The 18,847-nt window shown below is 38.9% G+C and overlaps 1 protein-coding gene across 4 annotated transcripts in view; it reads left to right on the forward strand.

Annotated features, from left to right (window-relative positions):
- TMEM68 (transmembrane protein 68) overlaps positions 1-17,994 on the forward strand; it is a 61,927-nt gene extending 43,933 nt beyond the window's left edge. For 3 of the 4 annotated variants that reach the window (XM_014589977.2, XM_006140889.3, XM_027773770.1), the window contains 4 exons: positions 1,849-2,042; positions 8,212-8,272; positions 11,738-11,877; positions 17,162-17,994. In XM_014589977.2, the coding sequence (XP_014445463.1) occupies positions 1,849-2,042; positions 8,212-8,272; positions 11,738-11,877; positions 17,162-17,266 (500 nt within the window). In that variant the 3' untranslated portion in view covers positions 17,267-17,994. The remainder of the gene's footprint in view (positions 1-1,848; positions 2,043-8,211; positions 8,273-11,737; positions 11,878-17,161) is intronic. The other variant, XM_014589986.2, reaches the window with a different exon arrangement.
- Positions 17,995-18,847: the final 853 nt, after the last annotated feature.

An 18,847-nucleotide genomic window follows, 5' to 3' on the forward strand; every position in this document is an offset into this window, starting at 1 on the left:
GGCCGGTTTTTTTTTTTTTTTTTTTGAGAAGTTTTTTTTTTTTTTTTTTTTTTTGCTTTAGGATGAGTGTGCTCGTTGGAGAGACAGAGATAGAAAGTGAGAAATCATTCCCGAATCCCTTTTCCATTCTCCTCTTGGGATTTTGGGCACACATGTGCCCAAGTTTCAAGTCACCAGGTCTGGGACTCAAATCATGGTTGGCTGTGTGGAAATCTAGTGCCTTAACTACCATGCTACCTGCTGGCCTCTTTAGTGATTTTTTTTTTTTTTGAGGTTTTTGCCTTAGGATCCTTGCACTCTCCAGGGAGAGAGAGAGACAGAGACTGTGAGAGAGAAAGTGAGAAATCATCCCCTGGGGAAATGGCCATGCCACAATCCCTTTTCCTCCATTCTCCTTCTAGGATCTTAGGCATGTATGCACACATGCCTAGCATGAGTTTCAAGCCACTGGGTCCAGGATTCAAACTGTGGTCTGCCATCTGGGAATCCAGTGACATGTCTGCTATGCCATATGCTGGTCCCAAGTGACTCTTACGTAGCATTAAGGGGAGATTAGATCTGTGGTTGTCAATAGGGTACCTTTCCTGATTGCTCTAATGAGACCGTGTTTGGCTATGAGATGTACTGCTAGGGGCTTTGCATTAGACCTATCTGGACTGGAATCTCTGTCCTGCCATGTTCTAGGCGTGTGACTTGGACCAAGCTGCTTCTCTGTGGGCCCAAATGTCTTCGACTCTAAAATGAACAGAATTCCTGTTCTCCAAGGTTGTTTGGAGTTTTAATGAAGAGTTTGACTGTGTAACAGTCAGATAGCAGGTCGTCAGCAAGTTGTAGCTGTTACTTCACCAACAATGTTTATCTCACATTGGGGATTAGCGAGCGGGTGGTATGGTTGGTTGAGGCACTGGATTCCCACATGGTCGACAACAGTTTGAGTCCTGGACCTGGCAGCTTGAAAATCATGCCAGGTATATGTACACATGTGCCTAAAATCCTAAAAGGAGAATGAAGGAGAAGAGATTGTGGTGTGGTCATCCCCCTTGGGGGGTGAGTTCTCACTTCCCTCTCTATCACGTAAGTGCACATGTCCTAGGCAAAAAATTTTTTAAAAAAGCAAAAACCAACTTATCTTAACTGTTAAACTGAAGAGTTATTGTTGATTTTTTTTAAATAAAAATGTGTACTGATTTAAGCACAGATAGAAAATTACGTAGGTTGGGAACCAGCAGTTAGTGTAATGGCTATGTCGCTGGACTCCCACGTAGTCGACCGCGGTTCGCGTCCCAGACCTGGCGGCTTAAAACTCATGCCGGGCACATGTGCGTGCGTACCCAGGATCTCGAGAAGAGAAGGGAGGAGAAGGGATTGCAGTGTGACCATCCCCCCTGGGGGGGGATTTCTCGCTTTCTGTCTATATGTCTCTCTCTGTCTGGTGAGCACCCGTGCCCTATAGTGAAAACCTCTCCAAAAAAAAAGAAAATTACGTAGGTTGTGATGATTTTTGCTCTTAAAGAATTGAACGACAGGGAACCAGCAGTTAGCGTAATGGCTATGTCGCTGGACTCCCACGTAGTCGACCGTGGTTCATGTCCTGGACCCAGTGGCTTAAAACTCACGCTGGGCGCGTGTGCGTGTGTGCCCAAGATCCCGAGAGGAGAATGGAGGAGAAGGGATTGCGGCGTGACCATCCCCCCTGGGGGGTGATTTCTCGCTTTCTGTCTCCATGTCTCTCTCTGTCTGTCTGGCGAGCGCACGCGCCCTACAGTGAAAATCTCTAAAAAAAAAAAAAAGAATTGAACGACAAACAGCAATTATTAAGATATCTCCTTGTGCTCTTGTTTCTTACAGGGTTTAGTTTATTACTTGATGTATTTTGTGCTCTACATGGACCAAGAGAAAAATGTGTGGAAATTCTGAGGAATGGTCACTTGTTAGCTATTTCACCAGGTGGAGTCCGAGAAGCCCTGATTAGCGATGAAACCTACAGCATCGTATGGGGTAATCGTAAAGGCTTTGCACAGGTTGCCATTGATGCAAAAGTGGTGAGTTGTAGAGAATTAACTATCATTATAAAGCTTACTTAAACTAGAAAATGCTTAGTGATCTGAAGTATGTAAGAACTTACTTTGATTGCACTACTTACAAACAAACTTAGTATATGTAACCGTAGATGAGGTACTAATAGAGAAATGCTCCTTGTGCTTAGGAAGCCATTTAAAAAATAAATTAGTCTGGAAATTTGGCAGATATCCAGTAGATTTTATTTTACATTTTAAAATCCAAAAGGCCAGATGCAGTGGCATGTACATGTGATTCTACTGACCTGAGGAGGCTAAGGTAGGGTAGGAAGCTTGAGACTGCTCTGGGCAGCACAGTGAGACCCTGTCCGAGCATCAAAACCTAGCTTTTTTAAACCAGATATGTAATTTTGTACAAATAACTACATATTCCTTCAGTTATACATTTTTTATGTATTCATTTTTATTTTTTAGAGAGAGATTTATGCTATAGGGCACATGTGCTCACCAGAAAGAGAGAGAGACAGAGAGACAGAGAGACAGAAAGAGAGAAATCTCCCCCAAGGGACTGTTGGCTAAAAAGAGAAGAGATTTTGGATGACTTATTTTAACCTGAGAGCAGTATTTGAAGAAAAGGGGATGTTTTCTCTTCATGTTTTAATTGCAAAGTTTATAATGCAATAGAATGATTGAGCTATTCTTTCTAATGGATTTTTTAAAGAATTATTTAACTTTATTTATGTATTTTAATTTGACCAGAGAGTGACAGAGTTGCAGGTGGGGGAGAGAAAGAAAAAATGAGAAAGCAAGCCATTAGATTCGGGACTCAAACTGCTGTAGGCCGTGTAGGAGCGCAGCACCCTTAACCGCCATGCCACTGCCAGCTCCCACGTGGGAGCACAGCACCCTTAACCGCCATGCCACTGCCAGCTCCCACGTGGGAGCACAGCACCCTTAACCGCCATGCCACTGCCAGCTCCCACGTGGGAGCACAGCACCCTTAACCGCCATGCTACCTGCTGGCCCTCTTTCTGATGCACTTGTATGTGTAAGTCACTGCTCTAGTGCTTTAATAATGTGATCCTAGTACGAGTGAATGTACTTGCCTAGTGTTTAATAGTAAGTAGTACTTTTAAAAAATAAGTAGTGTAATTTAAGCAGTACTGCCCTATAGTAGATTATAAGCTCCCCAAGAGCAAGCTTTCATTTTATATTCTAAATCCCTAGTACAAGTGACCCACATTGGTTAGACTTTTAAGTGTGGTTGAATTAAATTGACTTTTTAGAAAGACACCAAATGTTAAACACTCGTGGAAAGAGCCTTTTGAATATAATTTACGTTAATAGTGATAAAGTTAATTTATATTTTACTTATTTTCTACATAGCCTTAAGCGCTTATTTAGACAACAAAAACTTATATGAGTAATACAGAATATAAAAATGTATATGCAGTTGTACAGAAAATTAAGAATAACTAGTATAATGTATATGAAGGCAGTGATAAAAGCTAAAACCTAACAAAGATAGTTCACTTTTCAAGTTAACATTTTGTAAGAATTATTTCTTCAAAAGTTTAAGATTGTAAAATAAATTTCAAATCACATAATTTTTCATGAGATTCTAATTCCTTTTTATCCTTCCATTTATAGTTTAAAGCAACATTATTGCCGGAAAGACGTGATAATAGAAAAAGAACTTTTTCCAGTCCTTAACAGAATTTCTAGAGAATTAAGATAATCTAGATAATTAAGACTTGTACGAAACTTCAAAGAGCTTAGAAATAGTGTTTTGTAAATTTAACAGCTAACGGAAATGTAGCATTGTGGATTCATAAGACAGCATTAAAGGTCTGATCATCGTGTGCCACCCTAGCACCCTGTAGTTCATCTTGGAGTTCCTGTCCAGGAAGGCGACGGCGCATGTAATTATTCCAGTGTTACAGAGGAGGAGACTCAGGTACAGAGAGATGCAGAGATGGAAGGGACATGCCAAGCAGCCGCAGAGCAGAGCACACAGTTCAGGACTCCAGGCAACCGGGGCTGTTGCCGCCCCTGACTGCATCTCACAGTGAGTTGCTGACGTCCGAGACCGAAGGGGCCTTCCACGCTCCTGGAACACTCCAGTAACGTGTGTATATAGTCGTAAATGGCACAAATGTCCCCTCTGGAAAATCCCTTAATAGGCTTTATAAAATTATCATAAGCTATGAGCAAACATTTAAGACCATTGTTGCAGGATTAACTACATTTTATTGTGACATAGAAACAGAAATTAAGGGGGAAAATCCACATTGTCAGTGTGAGTTCACAAAATACTAGTAGAAAATATTAAGGTGCATTTGAATGTGGCAGCCTTTCTTATACAATATAAATTGCTCTTATTTTGTGAATTACTGATGAGAATTTTTACAAGAATCTTTAGGTATCTTCATATCTAAATAAGGGTCAAAAAATTAGTCCATTTAGTCTAATTGAATAAATAACCAATGCATGGGGCTGGCAGGTGGCATGGTGGTTAAGGTGCTAGACTCCCACATGGTTGACCGTGGTTCAAGTCCTGGACCCGGCAGCTTGCTTTCTCTCTCTCTCTGGTCAAATTTAAATAAATAAATAATAAAAATAAAATAGAGTTAAAATAATTCTTTTTTTAAAAATAAATAAAATAAATAAATAACCAATGAAAAAGAACATAGCATTTTGTTTTAATAAAATTGATTGTATGTATTATCTCATTTAATGCATTAAAAAACCTTAGCAATGAGGATAATTGATGTTATTGTCATTTTAAACATGAAGAAAGGGAGCCTTAGTAGTGGTAAGTAACTTGTCTGACAGTTCACACGTTAGTGACAGCACGAACACTTCAAGAGCATGCTGCATCGATTGCCCAAGGATAGTTATAAAAAGTACGACCTCACCCTCCGTGTGCACCCGCAAACGTCACGGAGACACCCATGTAGGCGTAAACAGAATCGCATGCTAGGTCGTGAATGCACCCACCTTATGTGCCACGTGGACATGAGCAGAGCAGTGAGGAATGTACCACAAGGTCGTGAGGTGGCTTTCAAGATGCCAGTTTGGAGGAAAGTTTAGAAGCCACATGCTGTGACTTCAGCCTGCAGCACCTGGCCTGCCAGGGTGAGCTTTCTCCTACGAGTGGTTCCAGAGTCCAGGCTCCGGGAATGAGCTCTGTACAGAATGATGCTCAGCCTGAGTGGTCCCCACTGAGCGCGTACTTCAGGACACATTTCCAGGAGCGTGCAAGGCCATAGCAGAAACCCAGCAGTGCTGCTCAGGAGGCCAAGTGTATCCACAGGCTGGAAGGGTTCTGTTCTTATTGTGCAAATGTTCTTGTTCTCAACTCTGAAGACATTTTATAAGCATTAGAATTTCAGCTGTCCTCTTATGTTATAAAACTAATGGTGATACCCTACATTGTAATCTGAATTTTTTATGAAAGAGTTTTATTTTCTTATGTTTTAGCTTTGTGAACTAATTCCATCAAATTGAAAATTTTCCAGCTGATGGCTTTTTAAAATTTTTAAAAATCTAACTTCTCTCTCTCTCTCTCTCTTTTTTTTTTAGTAATGAACATTTTAAAATTTTATTTTATTTTACACATTCAATCACATTATTATTTGGCTTACAAAATGAATATTTCATCAAGTGAACATTTCTCTCTAGTACAGTCGATAAAACTACAAAATATCTTCAACAGATAATACCACATTTCTTTGTGCCATTAATGCTTTGCCTCCCTATTTTTCTTCTAAATGTCCTTGCTCAGACCTAACTTCTCTCTTTATCTAACTGGTTTTGAGATTACTGCTGCTTGTTTCTGATCTCTGTATTCAGAGAATAAATATAAGTTAATTCATTAGAACCATTATCTCTGTTTATTCATTCCTATTCTTTTTCTTCTTTATTAGATTTTTGCCATAGGACATGTGCGCTTGCCAGAGAGACTGAGAGAAGAAATGAGAAATCACCCCCAGGGGAGATGGCCCACTGCGGCCCCTTCTCCATTCTTGCCTGGGGATTTTGGGCGCACACATGTACACACACACCTGCACCCTGTGTGTTTCTCAAGGCTTCAGGTCTGGGACTCGAACCAGAGAGTTGGCCATGTAGGATCTAGTATCTTAACCACCATACCACCTCCTGGCCTATTCATTCCTTTTCATAAAAAAGATAAAATAATTTTTTTTAATTGTTAGAGAGTGTATGTGCTCTCCAGAAGGACAGAGAGAGGGAGAAAGCTTTCCCTGATTGAGTATGGTCATTCTGCAAACCCTTCTCAATTTCTCCATCCTAGCAGGATTTTGGACACGTATGCATGCATACATGCCTGGCATTCTTTTCAAGCCACTGGGCTAGGATGCAAACCCTGGTCAGTCACGTGTGATTCAGCTCTCTTAAAGACTGGGCTATGAGACCAATCCTATTCATTGCTTCTTTAATTCATGCATCACACTAGCATCGAATCTATCTTAGGCACAGTTCTAGTTGCTAGGGATACAGCAGTGAACAAAACACGGTCAGTGTGGTAGGCGTCTTTGGTAAAAGAAGAGAGACAATACATAAACGATCTGTTGTAAGTGAGATAATAAGTTTTTTTGGAGAGGTTTTTGCTATAGGGCACACGTGCTCACCAGAAAAATGGAGAGAATCAGAGAGACAGAAAGCAAGAAATCACCCCCCAGGGGTATGGCCATGCCGCAATCCCTTCTCCTCCATTCTCCTCTCGGGATCTTGGGCACGCACGCACATGCGCCTGGCGTGAGTTTAAGCCACCAGATCCAGGACCAAGCCATGGATGACTACATGGGAGTCCAACTACATAGCCATTATGCCAACTGCTGGTTCCGATATAGTAAGTTTTATGAAGGTATACCTATACCTTTTTCCCTTCAGTCTGCCATGTTTTATTGTTCTTCATACCCGAATAGTAATGGCTTTTACAACATCAGCTTACTTAAATATCTCGAACGCTGCTCATTAAGGCAGGTCGTTCTGTATTAGACATATACTGATGGTCTGTTGTGATACTGTACACATGCACACACATACAGAGTTTTATCTACTTTATGACATCAGTTAATTCAGCATATTTTGTATGTGTTTTAAAGCATTTTATTGGATATTTTATCTGCTTCAGTATTTACAATCGCATAATCTCCTTACACAATACTTCAGTACATAATCCATTATTTTATGACATTTACTGAAGGTCTCCATTATGCAAAGTCATAATAATTGATATTTATGAAAAAATAAAAGTCACGAATTTGTGGGCAGACATCTTTAAAATTAACAACATAAAGAATTATTTAACATGTATAACTTTCCTTTTTTATGATGAGTCTTATACTTTTTATCGATGTTGAACATTTTGTATTTAATAGGCTCACAGAAAATGCTGTGTCACTTATTCTGTGACATTGTCTTGTCAAGACCTGTCATTTGGGGCTGGCCTTGTATTATAGTGGTTAAGGGAACGTGATCTCATGACAGACTGCCTAGTTCAAATCATGCTCCTGGTGACTTGGAAAGAAAAAAGACCTGTCAGGGCCAGCAGGTGGCATGGTGGTTAAGGCACTGGACTCCCACATGGCCAACTGCAGTTTGAGTCCCGGGCTTGGCAGCTCACTGTCTCATTTTCAGTCTCTCTTCCTCTGTATTTCCCTGTCTCTTTCTGGTGAACACACATGTGCTGTAGCAAATTTAAAAATGGTAATGATAATTAGAATTAAATAATTCTTAAAAATAAAAAATAAAATTTAAATTTATAAAAGTTCCCCTTTACAGAGACTCTGTCTTGGAACTTTTCTTCATACTTTTCAGCAGCCCACTAAAACCAGTTTAATTTATCTTGTTCTTTCTTTTTATTTAATGAAGTTAATGATTACCTTGATCTCTATTTTAGGTTTCAAAGGTTAATGTAGAATGTCAAGAAAATTGGTAAATGAAATATTATGTGTTACCACTGGAGGGTAGTGTTTCCAGTTTGTTTTTCCAGCGATCACATTCAATTTAGTCTGATAAATCACACTTATCAAGCATGCCTTTATTTTAAAATTATCTTACTGTCATAATCTTAAACAGGCCCTCTAAATTTTGCATTACTGCCTCAATGGAGACATTGAATTGATTAATTTATTTACTTTTTAATTCAAAGTTTCCTTTTCTTTAGCCCATTATTCCTATGTTTACACAAAATATTCGAGAAGGATTTAGATCACTTGGAGGAACAAGTAAGTTCTGAATTATATGGCGTGTAAATTCATTGTGATATTGAAAACATTTGAGCTTTTGAACCCTACAAGGAATCCTTCTGAATTTTTAACTTTAGAAAACGGATATATAATATTTAGATGTTTTTCTATTTAAAGTCTAAATGATAGCTGGTTTTAAGTAATGGCAGATCTTAGATGCTTTTGTTATCATAAATATACTGAAGCTTATTTGTGTTGAGATTTTAGAATTTCTATGCCACTTAACCACTTTTTCTGCATTAAACCATGTTGATGAAGTTTAGAAAAAATTTACATACTGTCTTTTTAACTTTGGAGAAGTTATAGCTTAAAAATAGATGACAGTACAATATTGAACTAAGGAATTTCAGGAGGTATCATTTACTTTTGTTTATTTATGTCACCTTAAAAATATTTTGGACACTAATATTTACATTGAAAATTTTTTATTACCTATCTTTCATTTATTCATTAAAGAAATAAGCTTTTCGTGCCAACCTGTATTATAGTGATTAAATCAGCTGGATTCCACATGGCTGACCGAGCAGTTTAAGTCCTGCCCCTGTGGCTTGAAAATCATGCTGGACATATCATGTGTGCCTAAAATCCTGCAATAAAGGAGAAATGGAGGAGAAGGGATTGTAGCATGGCCATTCCCAACGGAGAGGTACTTTTCTTGATCTTTCTTTCTCTCATTCTCTCTCTGGTGAGCACACACGCCCTTTGACAAAATTAGAGGGGAAAAACAAAGACTTAAAAATAAGCATTTTAGGGGCCAGCAAGAGGCATGGTGGTTAAGGAGCCAGACTCCCACATGGCCAACCATACTTCAAGTCCTGGACCTAAATAGCTTGAAAATCATGTTGGGTGCATGTACATGCTTACCTAAAAATCCCAGGAAGAGAATAGAGGAGAAGGGATTGCAGTGTGGCCATCCCCTTTGTGGGGGTGGTTTCTCAGTTTACCTCCCACTGTCTCTGTTTCTCTCTGGTGAGCTCATGCACCTTAGTAGTAAATTTGGGGGAAAAGGGACTTTCAATCTATTGTAGTCGTGGGATAGCAATGATTGGATGTGCTTTTTCTTTGTCATATACCTGGGTTTTTTCCTTTTGATGCCAGAGGGTGTGTAAGAGAGAGAGAGAGAAAGAAAGAGAAAGTACCTCCAATTTTGCCTGGTCACTCTGATTCTTTCTCGTATGAGTCTCCATCCTGACAGGATCCTGGGTATACATGCACCCCTGGCCTGTTTTTCAAGCTGTGGAGGTTGGGACCTCGTCTGGCCACAGGGGATCCAGCTTCATCTGCAGAGTGCGTACCACAGTGCTGGGAGGCGGCACTGTGTCTTCATTTTGAAATTCTCGAACTTTGTTTTTGTACCCTATGGTTTGTATGTTATATTCAATTGATTATATTTTATATCTCTAGCAGTATTACTGTTAGCGTTCCCATTGGCATACAATCCTCTTCTAAAGAGTTTTAAGTTGTGATTGTTTCTTTTATGTATAATGTTGCTGTTTGTTGATATTTGTTTGGTTTTTATTGTCAGAGGATGCATGCTCTTGCCAGAGAGAGAGACAAAGAGAGAAAGCGTCCTTTAATGGGCCATGACCATACCACAATCCTTCTTTCTCCATTCAGAATTTTGGGCATGTATGCATAGGTGCCCAAAATATTTTTTGAGGTACTGGGGCCAGGACTTGACCTGGAGTTTGGCTCTGTGGGATCTGGCTCCCCATGCACAGTGCCTAACCAGTCTGCTAAAAATTAAGTCTTAAGTTTTTCTAAGTTAAAGTAAAAAGGCAGATTGATGTTATGTAGCTTTCTATGTAGAATTATCTTCTAATTTTCTATTTCTTCAAAATTTAAATGGCAAATCAGAAACTATGCCAGAAATTTTACTTTTGTAAATTATTTTTAAAAATCGTTTTTGACTGCTTTTTTACTTTTCTTGATTTTGAAGTTGAATATCTCAAAGATTAACATCTGGTGTTTCTTCTGTTAGCTTGATCGTTTTTCATTGTTACTCTGAGTCTTATCATCTCTTCCATATATAAACACTGTTTTCAGCATTCAGTATAAGCCATGACTGTATTCTGTGTGGCTTACCTTTTGTGGATTCCTTTGATAATGGTTTTGGTTTTGTTTCATTTACTCCAACAGTTCATTTTATTTTACTATCACTTTTTTATTTAATCCTGATTAATTTTAGATTTGGCCATTAGCATTAGTAGCTTCTTGCTTTGATACATTAGTTTTACATTAGTTTTATTTTTCCTAGTTTACAATCATGTTTCTAGTTTTGTTGTATTATAGCCTCATGTTTACATAAATGTGTGCTTTATCTTTTTAGTCTTTTTTTTTTTTTAACTTTATTTGTTTATTTGTTTTAATTTGACCAGAGAAGGACAGAGTGAGAGTGAGAGAGAGAAGGTGAGAAAGTAAGCCGCTGGGTCCTGGACTCGAACTGTGGTTGACTGTGTGTGAGTCTAGTGCCCTTAACCACTACTCCACCTGCTGGCCTATAGTTAGTTTTTTATTCATGTGAATTTTTCTCCTTTTTTTCAATTGCCAGAGGGCATGTGTGTTTGCCAGATGTAGAGAGAGAGAAAATAAACACCCCACTGTGGGATATGGCCATGTCTCAACCCCTTCTCTTCCATTCCTCCATCCTATTGAGATTTTGGGCACATGTGAACATGACCCTGTGGTTTCAGTCACTGGGACCCCATTCGAACCGTAGTCGACTGTATGGGATCCGGCTCCCTTACCTGGGCTATGGGTCTGGCTTTATGCGAATCATTTGGCTACTAGGTTTTTGTTGTAGTCTTTACCCTTTGTTTCACAATAATAGTCACTGGTTTTTAAGTCATTTTTTTTTTTTTTGGTGGGGGAGAGGTTTTTGCTATAGGGCGCGTGCACTCGCCAGACAGACAGAGAGACACAGAGAGATAGAAAGCGAGAAATCACCCCCCAGGGGGGATGGCCACGTTGCAATCCCTTCTCCTCCATTCTTCTCTCGGGATCTTGGGCACGCATGCACACGCACCCGGTGTGAGTTTTAAGTCACCGGGTCTGGGACGTGAACCGCAGTCGACTAACATGGGAGTCCAGTGACATAGCCATTATGCTAACTGCTGGTCCCGGTCCTCATTATTTTTGAAAGTTTCTTCTTTTAATTTAATAAGCTTAATTTTGGTGGCATTTTTAGGGTTATAGAAAAATTAAGCAGAAAGTACAAGAAGTTTTCATGTATCCCTTCTCCACCCCCAATTTCTCTTATTATTAACATCCTGTATTAATGTGGTATGTTTAGAATTGATGAAAAGCTGGTCTTTTAAGAAACTATTGAATTAATTTCAGGGAAGTGATTCTTGTTGATACTTTTCTATAAATCTTAGGTGATTCATTTGAAACTTACATTTGCAGAGATTTAACCAATTAAATTTCTTTTTAACTTTAAAACAGGGTTATTTAGGTGGCTTTATGAAAAATTTCGCTATCCATTTGCTCCAATGTATGGGGGTTTTCCAGTGAAGTTACGAACTTACTTAGGTGATCCCATTCCATACGATCCAAAAATAACAGCAGAAGAATTAGCTGAAAAGGTAAATTTTTTTTCTTTATTAGTATTAGGACAGGTTTTTATTCTCAGTTATTATATTGAAAATGTTATTATTTCCTTACATGTTCTACAGGCACGTTCTAGATCAGTGATTCTCCATCGGTGGTTTTACCCCCTAGGGTATGTTTGTCAATACCTGGACACATTTTTCATTGTCGCTGCGGGCAGTAGGTTGGTTGGTGAGGGTTATGCTATAGACAGTTGGTGGTAGAGGCCAGGCACGGAATTCCGTCACCAGGAGGATTCCAGGATGTCTCTGTGTGTAGTTTGGGCCAACCCCAGTCCATGTCTTCTTTACTTGAGATTCACACTGAAACGAGCCCTGGGATATGGTTGTCATTTGTGTGGTAGAAGGCAGAGTTCAGGAGCAGACCACGAGGAAGCCCTTGTAGTTTCATTTTAGAAGTGGCTCACTCCCCTGACCTTGTATGGACCAAAGCAGTCACACAGCCACAGTGAGCTTCTGTGAGGAAGGACCTGAAGTCCTCCCACAAGGATGGCCCAGAAGAGAGGACTGGTGGGGAGAAGGCGTGAATGACTGTAATACACCTTGCTGGACTGGACTAACCAAGTTCAGTCACTGCGAAACGGGCGTTCAGCTAAAGCAGCTGTCGTATTACATGCAAGGAGACCGTTCACTTGGAGCAGTTGATCTGCAGGAAGTTTCACAAAGAGAATGTTAACGATGCAGTGTGCACCTTCTTGTCCTCTAGTTGTTCTGCTGCTTCTTCAAGTATCTTCACTATGTAGTTCTGTCCTACATTGTGAATGTAAACCCCATGCCCTGGCTTTTAGGGCCAGGGCATCTTCTCCACGCCGCATGTTTGTTTTCTCATCTGGAAGCAATACCTCGCCAAGAACTCCAGGAGCCTTGCATCGAGGCTGAGGTCTCAACCTCTGACCTTGCTTCTGCCCACACACTCTTGTTCTTAATGTACCGTATTTCGTTGCTGCTCCCTAACAACTGCATTCTCCTTGAGGATAGAATTCTATTTTGTTCTTTAAAAAAGTTTTCCTGCCTGTGTACTAGGAGGTAAGTGGGTTAGGAACACTTTTTTTTTTTTTTTAACAAATATTATCTATTTTATAGTCAAAATAAAAGATAAAAGAAAAAAAAAAAAAACCTTGTGTAGCAGTTTAGGGATCTGGAATCTAATCCTTGCTGTGCCACTCAGCAGCACTGTCGCCTTGGACAAATGATATGTTTTTCTGTAAGTTGATATTTATTGAACTAAAGTATACTTAAATAAAGAATACTTGACATTCTCCTTTTGAATGTGTTCTGATTTTCCAATCTTCTATATTATTAATAAGTGAACACTAGAGCATAATGATCCTTGGATTATCACAATTTGAGATTATTAGCATGCATATTAATATTTACATGTAGGAATGAAACCTCATTTAAATAATGAGTGATAGCTCAGAAATTTGATAGTGGCCAAGAGCCATTTTGCAGCTCTGTTGAATTATACATTAAAATATACTGTAATTGGGACCAGCACTTGGCATAATGGCAGTGTCACTGGACTCCCATGTAGTCAACTGTAGTTCGAATCCTCGACTGAACTGGTGGTTTAAACTCACGCCAGGCACGTGTGCGTGCGTGCCCAAGATCCTGAGAGGAGAATGGAGGAGAGGGGATTGCAGCGTGGCCATCCCCCCAGGGGGTTATATCTCACTGTCTCTCTCTCTCTGTCTTTCTGGCAAGTGCTCACACCCTTTAACCCCCCCACCCCCTATACTGTAATAATGTCACAGAAGACACTGGGCTATTTCCTTAAAGTTCTTTCAGTCTTAATCACTCTCTTGTTCTATCTTCATGTTTTCCATGTCTCTTTCTGTCTCTTTGCCTTTCTCTGTGTGCTTATACATACACACATAACCACATATAAATACAGTTATTTTTATGTGGATATATAAGACACTTTGAAATTTTGTGGAAAAGTGCAATTAAAATATGTTCATTTTGATGCAAAAACATTTTGAAATCTATGCATGGTTTTCTCATAATATCTATCTTCTGTGAATGCTTTGAAGATTCCTCATATTATTAAGGTAGAGAGAAGATAGGAAGAAGTGGGTAGATTTAAGGTAAACTAATGGGTACTGCCCGTGGGCTGGCTATTATGAATGAAAAGCAGGAGTTTTTAAGCATGTCTCTTAGATTTTGATTTACTTGGACAGATTCATAATGGTGTCATTGACTGAAACAGGAGCAGAAAGGCCAAAGTATGGAGAAAAGAATGCTGGTTTAGTCTTCAGTTAAGCATGAGTTTGAGGTGCCATTAAACCATTCATGCACAGTCATCTTGAAGGTACATGTATGAAGCTGAAGGGCCGATGACAGACAGTTGGGAGTCAGAAGCCAGTGGGCGGTAACTGCAGCTGTGGAGATAGGTGAGGTTACTGAGCTTTTGGAGGTTCAGTCAGTGCCTGGTTTGGGGAGAATGAGGATATTGAAAAGGAACAACCAAGAACTATTGGAAAACTAGGAGAACGAGGGTTCCAGAAGTAAATGGAGTTTAAGAAAGGGGTGACCAGTGGTGATGGAGAAGTCAAGTAAAGTGAGGATTAAAAGAATGTCGTTGGACTTAATGAGAGAAGGGGCCATGGATGATTTTTCCAAGGGTTATATATACGTGTGTGTGTGTGTGTGTGTGTGTGTGTGTGTGTGTTTATTTTTTTCTTTTAGGAAGAGATTTTTGCTATAGGGCACATGCAGAACTGAGAGAGAGTGAGACAGAGAGAGAGAAATATCACCCCCTCTGGGGAGTGATGGCCTCACTGCAGTCCTTCTCCTCCATTCTCTTGGGATTTTGAGCACTCAAGCACACATGCCCAGCATGATTTTTCAAGTCACAGGGTCCAGGACTAGAACTGCAGTCAACCCTGTGGAGTCCAGTGCCTTAACCACTATGTCACCTGCTGGCCACCCCATATGTATATTCTTATGATAATATAAGTGTACATGAAAAGGGAGTGGAAGGGCAAGAAAAAAAGCATCCTCAACAGAGTTTTGTCATGCCGCAATCTCTTCTCCTTAGCCCTCCAGCTCCTTGAAATGTGTACACAGCATGTTTTCAGGCCAACCTGGGGATCCAAACCCACAGTCGACCATGTGGCTTCCAATACTAGAGGCCAGTACCCTATAAATTGCATGAGTCTGAGGCAAGAATTGTGTTTTCTTGAGACACAGTCCTGATATTAATTCACCAGAAGTCTTTCTTTGATGTCTTAATTTCCTACTAAACAAGGTCTATACTTTATCATGTGGTATGTAGCTCTCTATATGATATAATTGAAACGTAATTTTAAAGCCTTGTACTATGCAGCTTTTTTGGGTTTTGTTTTATTTTTAATTACTAGAGGGAACATGCAATTGCCAAGGAGAGACCAACAGAGAGAGAGAGAGAGAGAGAGGAAGAGAACACCCCCTAGCAAAGTATGTTGACACCACAATCCCTTCTCAATTTCTTCATCCAATTGGGATTTGGGGCATACACACACATGTTCCAGACATGTTTTTCAAGCCACTCGGGCTGGGATTTGAACCTTGGTTTGTGACGTTGGATTTGACTCCCCTGTCAGTAGACTATGGGGTCAACCTATCACCCAGCTTTTGAATACATACCTTGAGCTCCAACCATTCGTTCAACTGCTATTTTCTTGGGGTCCTTTACTCTCATGTTCCTGCCTTTGTCATTTTGAAATCATACAGGTTCTTGGAGTCCCTACCCCTCAGGAGTGCACTATTTATGCACCCAGTTCTGGTCACTGGCCACCAACTGGGTTCTCAAGTATGAACTTCTGAACACTTTCTTCTCGTATATAACAAATGATCACTTTTAAATTACTTTATACTAGATTCTTCTTATTAAATTGTGAGTTCCTAATATTTCAGAATGAATGAATGAATGAAAGTTTAGAAGTAGAAGGCCAGCAGATGGCATAGTGGCTATGTTGTTGGACACACATGGCCAACCACAGGTTAAGTCCCAGACCTGGTGGCTTGAAAATCACAGCAGATGTGTGTATGCGTGTGCCCAGAATCCTAGGAGGAGAATGGATGAGAAGAGATTGAGGCGTGACCATCCCTCTGGGGTGTGATTTTTCACTTTCCCTCTCACTATCTCTGTCCCTCTCTCTGGTGAGTACATGTGCCCTATGGCAAAAAATCTCTTTAAAAAGTTTAGAAATATCCTTTATGGAGTATAACGTGTGTATCAGTCACGGGCCTAACTACTGGAAGACATTATTTCAGTTTCCTTGAATCCTGATAATAACGTACGAAGTAGTTCTCACATTATAGATGTGAAAACTGGTTTGGTGAGGCATATTTCCAAATATATCTTTGAGCCGGGACTTACTAATTTTATTTAAAGGTTAGAGTCTGAAAAGGAAGCTTGAATGTATGTGCATGCATGTACTATATATGTGCATAAACGTTTTAAATTGCCAATTTCTAAGGTAAAAATTGCTGAGGTCTGCCAGAAATATAATGGGAAACAAACAGCTTTAGAAGATTTCTTGATCTATCCTAATTGACTTTTCCAGCACTCTTACTTAATTAAAATTTCTGTGAAACTGTCTAGAAATTGAGATAATGAGCTTAGAGTGTGTAATTTCCTCACTTCTTCCCATTGCATGCCACGATATAATTGGTGAGTATGGCAGTGAAAGAAAAATACACCATAGTTCATTGATGGCTGCAAAGAACTAAATCTTCCACTTGCCTCCTAAAAAGTGTACAACCACTTTTTTCTTTCTGATTTGTTTTCTTCAGTTCATTTTAGTGTTTATTGTGTGCAAGACTGGAGGAGTCCGACCCGGTGAGGCCCCAGGGGCTGTGTGAGCTCAGTGCCAGAGAAATTCTTTTTTTTTTTTTAGAATTATTTTATTTTAATTTTATTTATTATTATTATCATTATTATTTTCCATTTTGATCAGAGAGAGACAGAGAGAGAGAGGAAGTGAGAAAGCAAGCCACCAGGTCTGAGACTTGAACCGTGGTCGGCCATCTGGGAGTCCAGCGCCTTTAACCACCATGCCACTTGCCGGCCCCGAGTGCCAGAGAAATTCTAAGGTGCATCTTCAAGGAGATCCCAGTCTGGTGTAGAAATTAACCTTGGATGACCGTAGTTTCAGGCTTATTAAGATCCATGTGAGAAACATGCGTGTGTGTACTGAGATTGGGCAGTGGGGTAAGATGAGTGAGAACTTCCTGAGAGGACTGAATAACAGCTTTCCTTTTGTTTTTTTAATAGACGAAGAATGCTGTTCAAGCTTTGATTGACAAGCACCAAAGAATACCAGGAAACATTATGAGTGCTTTGTTAGAACGGTTTCATAAAAAACAAAAGGTCCACTAGAAGATGATTTAATCCATTTATATTTAATGTATTTGCATCTGTGTTACTGTCTTCTGAATTTTCTAGGTCCTAAAATGAGTATTTTTTATAAATCATGTTAATAAGCATCTTTCAAAGAATTTGTTTGCTTAAAATGATCTTGTCAATGTTTTTGCATCAATTGTGTCAAATTTAAAGAGGATCATTACATGCCTAATAATTCAAAATAATGATATTTCCTTTGTAAAATAAAAATGATGTGTGATAAACATATAGATTCTTAAGTTTAAGTTTATTAATTATAGCAGCTTAGATTAAACAAACATTCCTGAATAGCACATCTATTTTCTGTGTCTTACACTGAGCCAGTTGGGAGAGGTAGCATAAGCTGTTAATAGGTTTTAGTACAGTGACTTGCAGTAGGGAAAATGCTTTTCTCTGCTTCTCATTCCCTTTGTGACCTTGGGCAAGTCAGGTGATGTTTTAGTGCCTCAACAATTCACTTTTTAAAACATGATAATACCATGGTGAGGAATATTATTTTGTATTCCTTGTTAATGCTGTGATTGATAACTGTCAAACCCAAATTATAACTGAATGAATTAAAATCTTCCAAAATCCTTTAGAAATTATGTATACAGTTTGTCCTTCAGTCGTTTAAATTATTCCTTCAGGTATATCCAGTGCCAAGAGCAATGAAAACAATGTACTGTTTTTCCCATTGAATAAAGAAGAAATTAGGAAAGTAAGATTTGTAATGAGTATTTTAGTATTATCTTTTTAACAAGAGCCGATACACCGACAGCGTAGGGTGCAGGTGCAGTGTGTTGGCAGCCCTATCTGATGCATTTAGTAGGGCAAGGTTGGAATCACTGTTTGCTCTGCTTTTCATGTGGCAGGAGCTGATTCTAGGCAGAGGGAAGCAGAGCCCTCTGCTTCTGTTCAATAGCATGGCTTATTTGTTTTGACTTTGTAACCAGCATTTCGAAATGGTTTACTGCTTCCATAAAATATACTTGAATAATGTATTTCTGTGAACACAAAGCTCTTTTGAAAAATTAATGATGATTTGAAAATGGAACTTAAGAAGTATTTAAACAGAAAAGTATCAGAAATGAAATTCAGTATCTCCCTTCCCCTTTTATAGATGTTAGATTAGTTGGGTTTTTGTATAGATTTTTGTATTACAAGTGTGTATTTATGATATGTGTACTGTATATAAAATTAAACAGTATAAAAATAAAGCTAAATTGTAATTTATTTTCTTGTATAATTGTGTATTTGACATTTTCTTATTATTTTAAAGCTGATTTCTTTTGTTTCATTCTTTATGTATTTCTCACACTTATTTTCTTTTACATCAGCCACAATGAATAAACCTACTTTTTAATGTAATAAATACATTTTAATTTCAATTTCAATGAAAAGAATAAATTGACAACTATTTACGGTTATTTTTTCCTTCCTAGCATGAGTGGGAAAGTGTTTGGTTCAAGATTGATAACTATTTCCAAGGTGAATGAACAAATGATCATAAAATGAATGAAAAAATTAAATATATGGGCAACTTTTGCATTTTAAAGAGTGAAAAAAATACCAGTT

Source organism: Tupaia chinensis, unplaced genomic scaffold (assembly GCF_000334495.1).
Source record: "Tupaia chinensis unplaced genomic scaffold, TupChi_1.0 Scaffold000046_3, whole genome shotgun sequence".
Classification (NCBI taxonomy): Eukaryota; Metazoa; Chordata; class Mammalia; order Scandentia; family Tupaiidae; genus Tupaia; species Tupaia belangeri.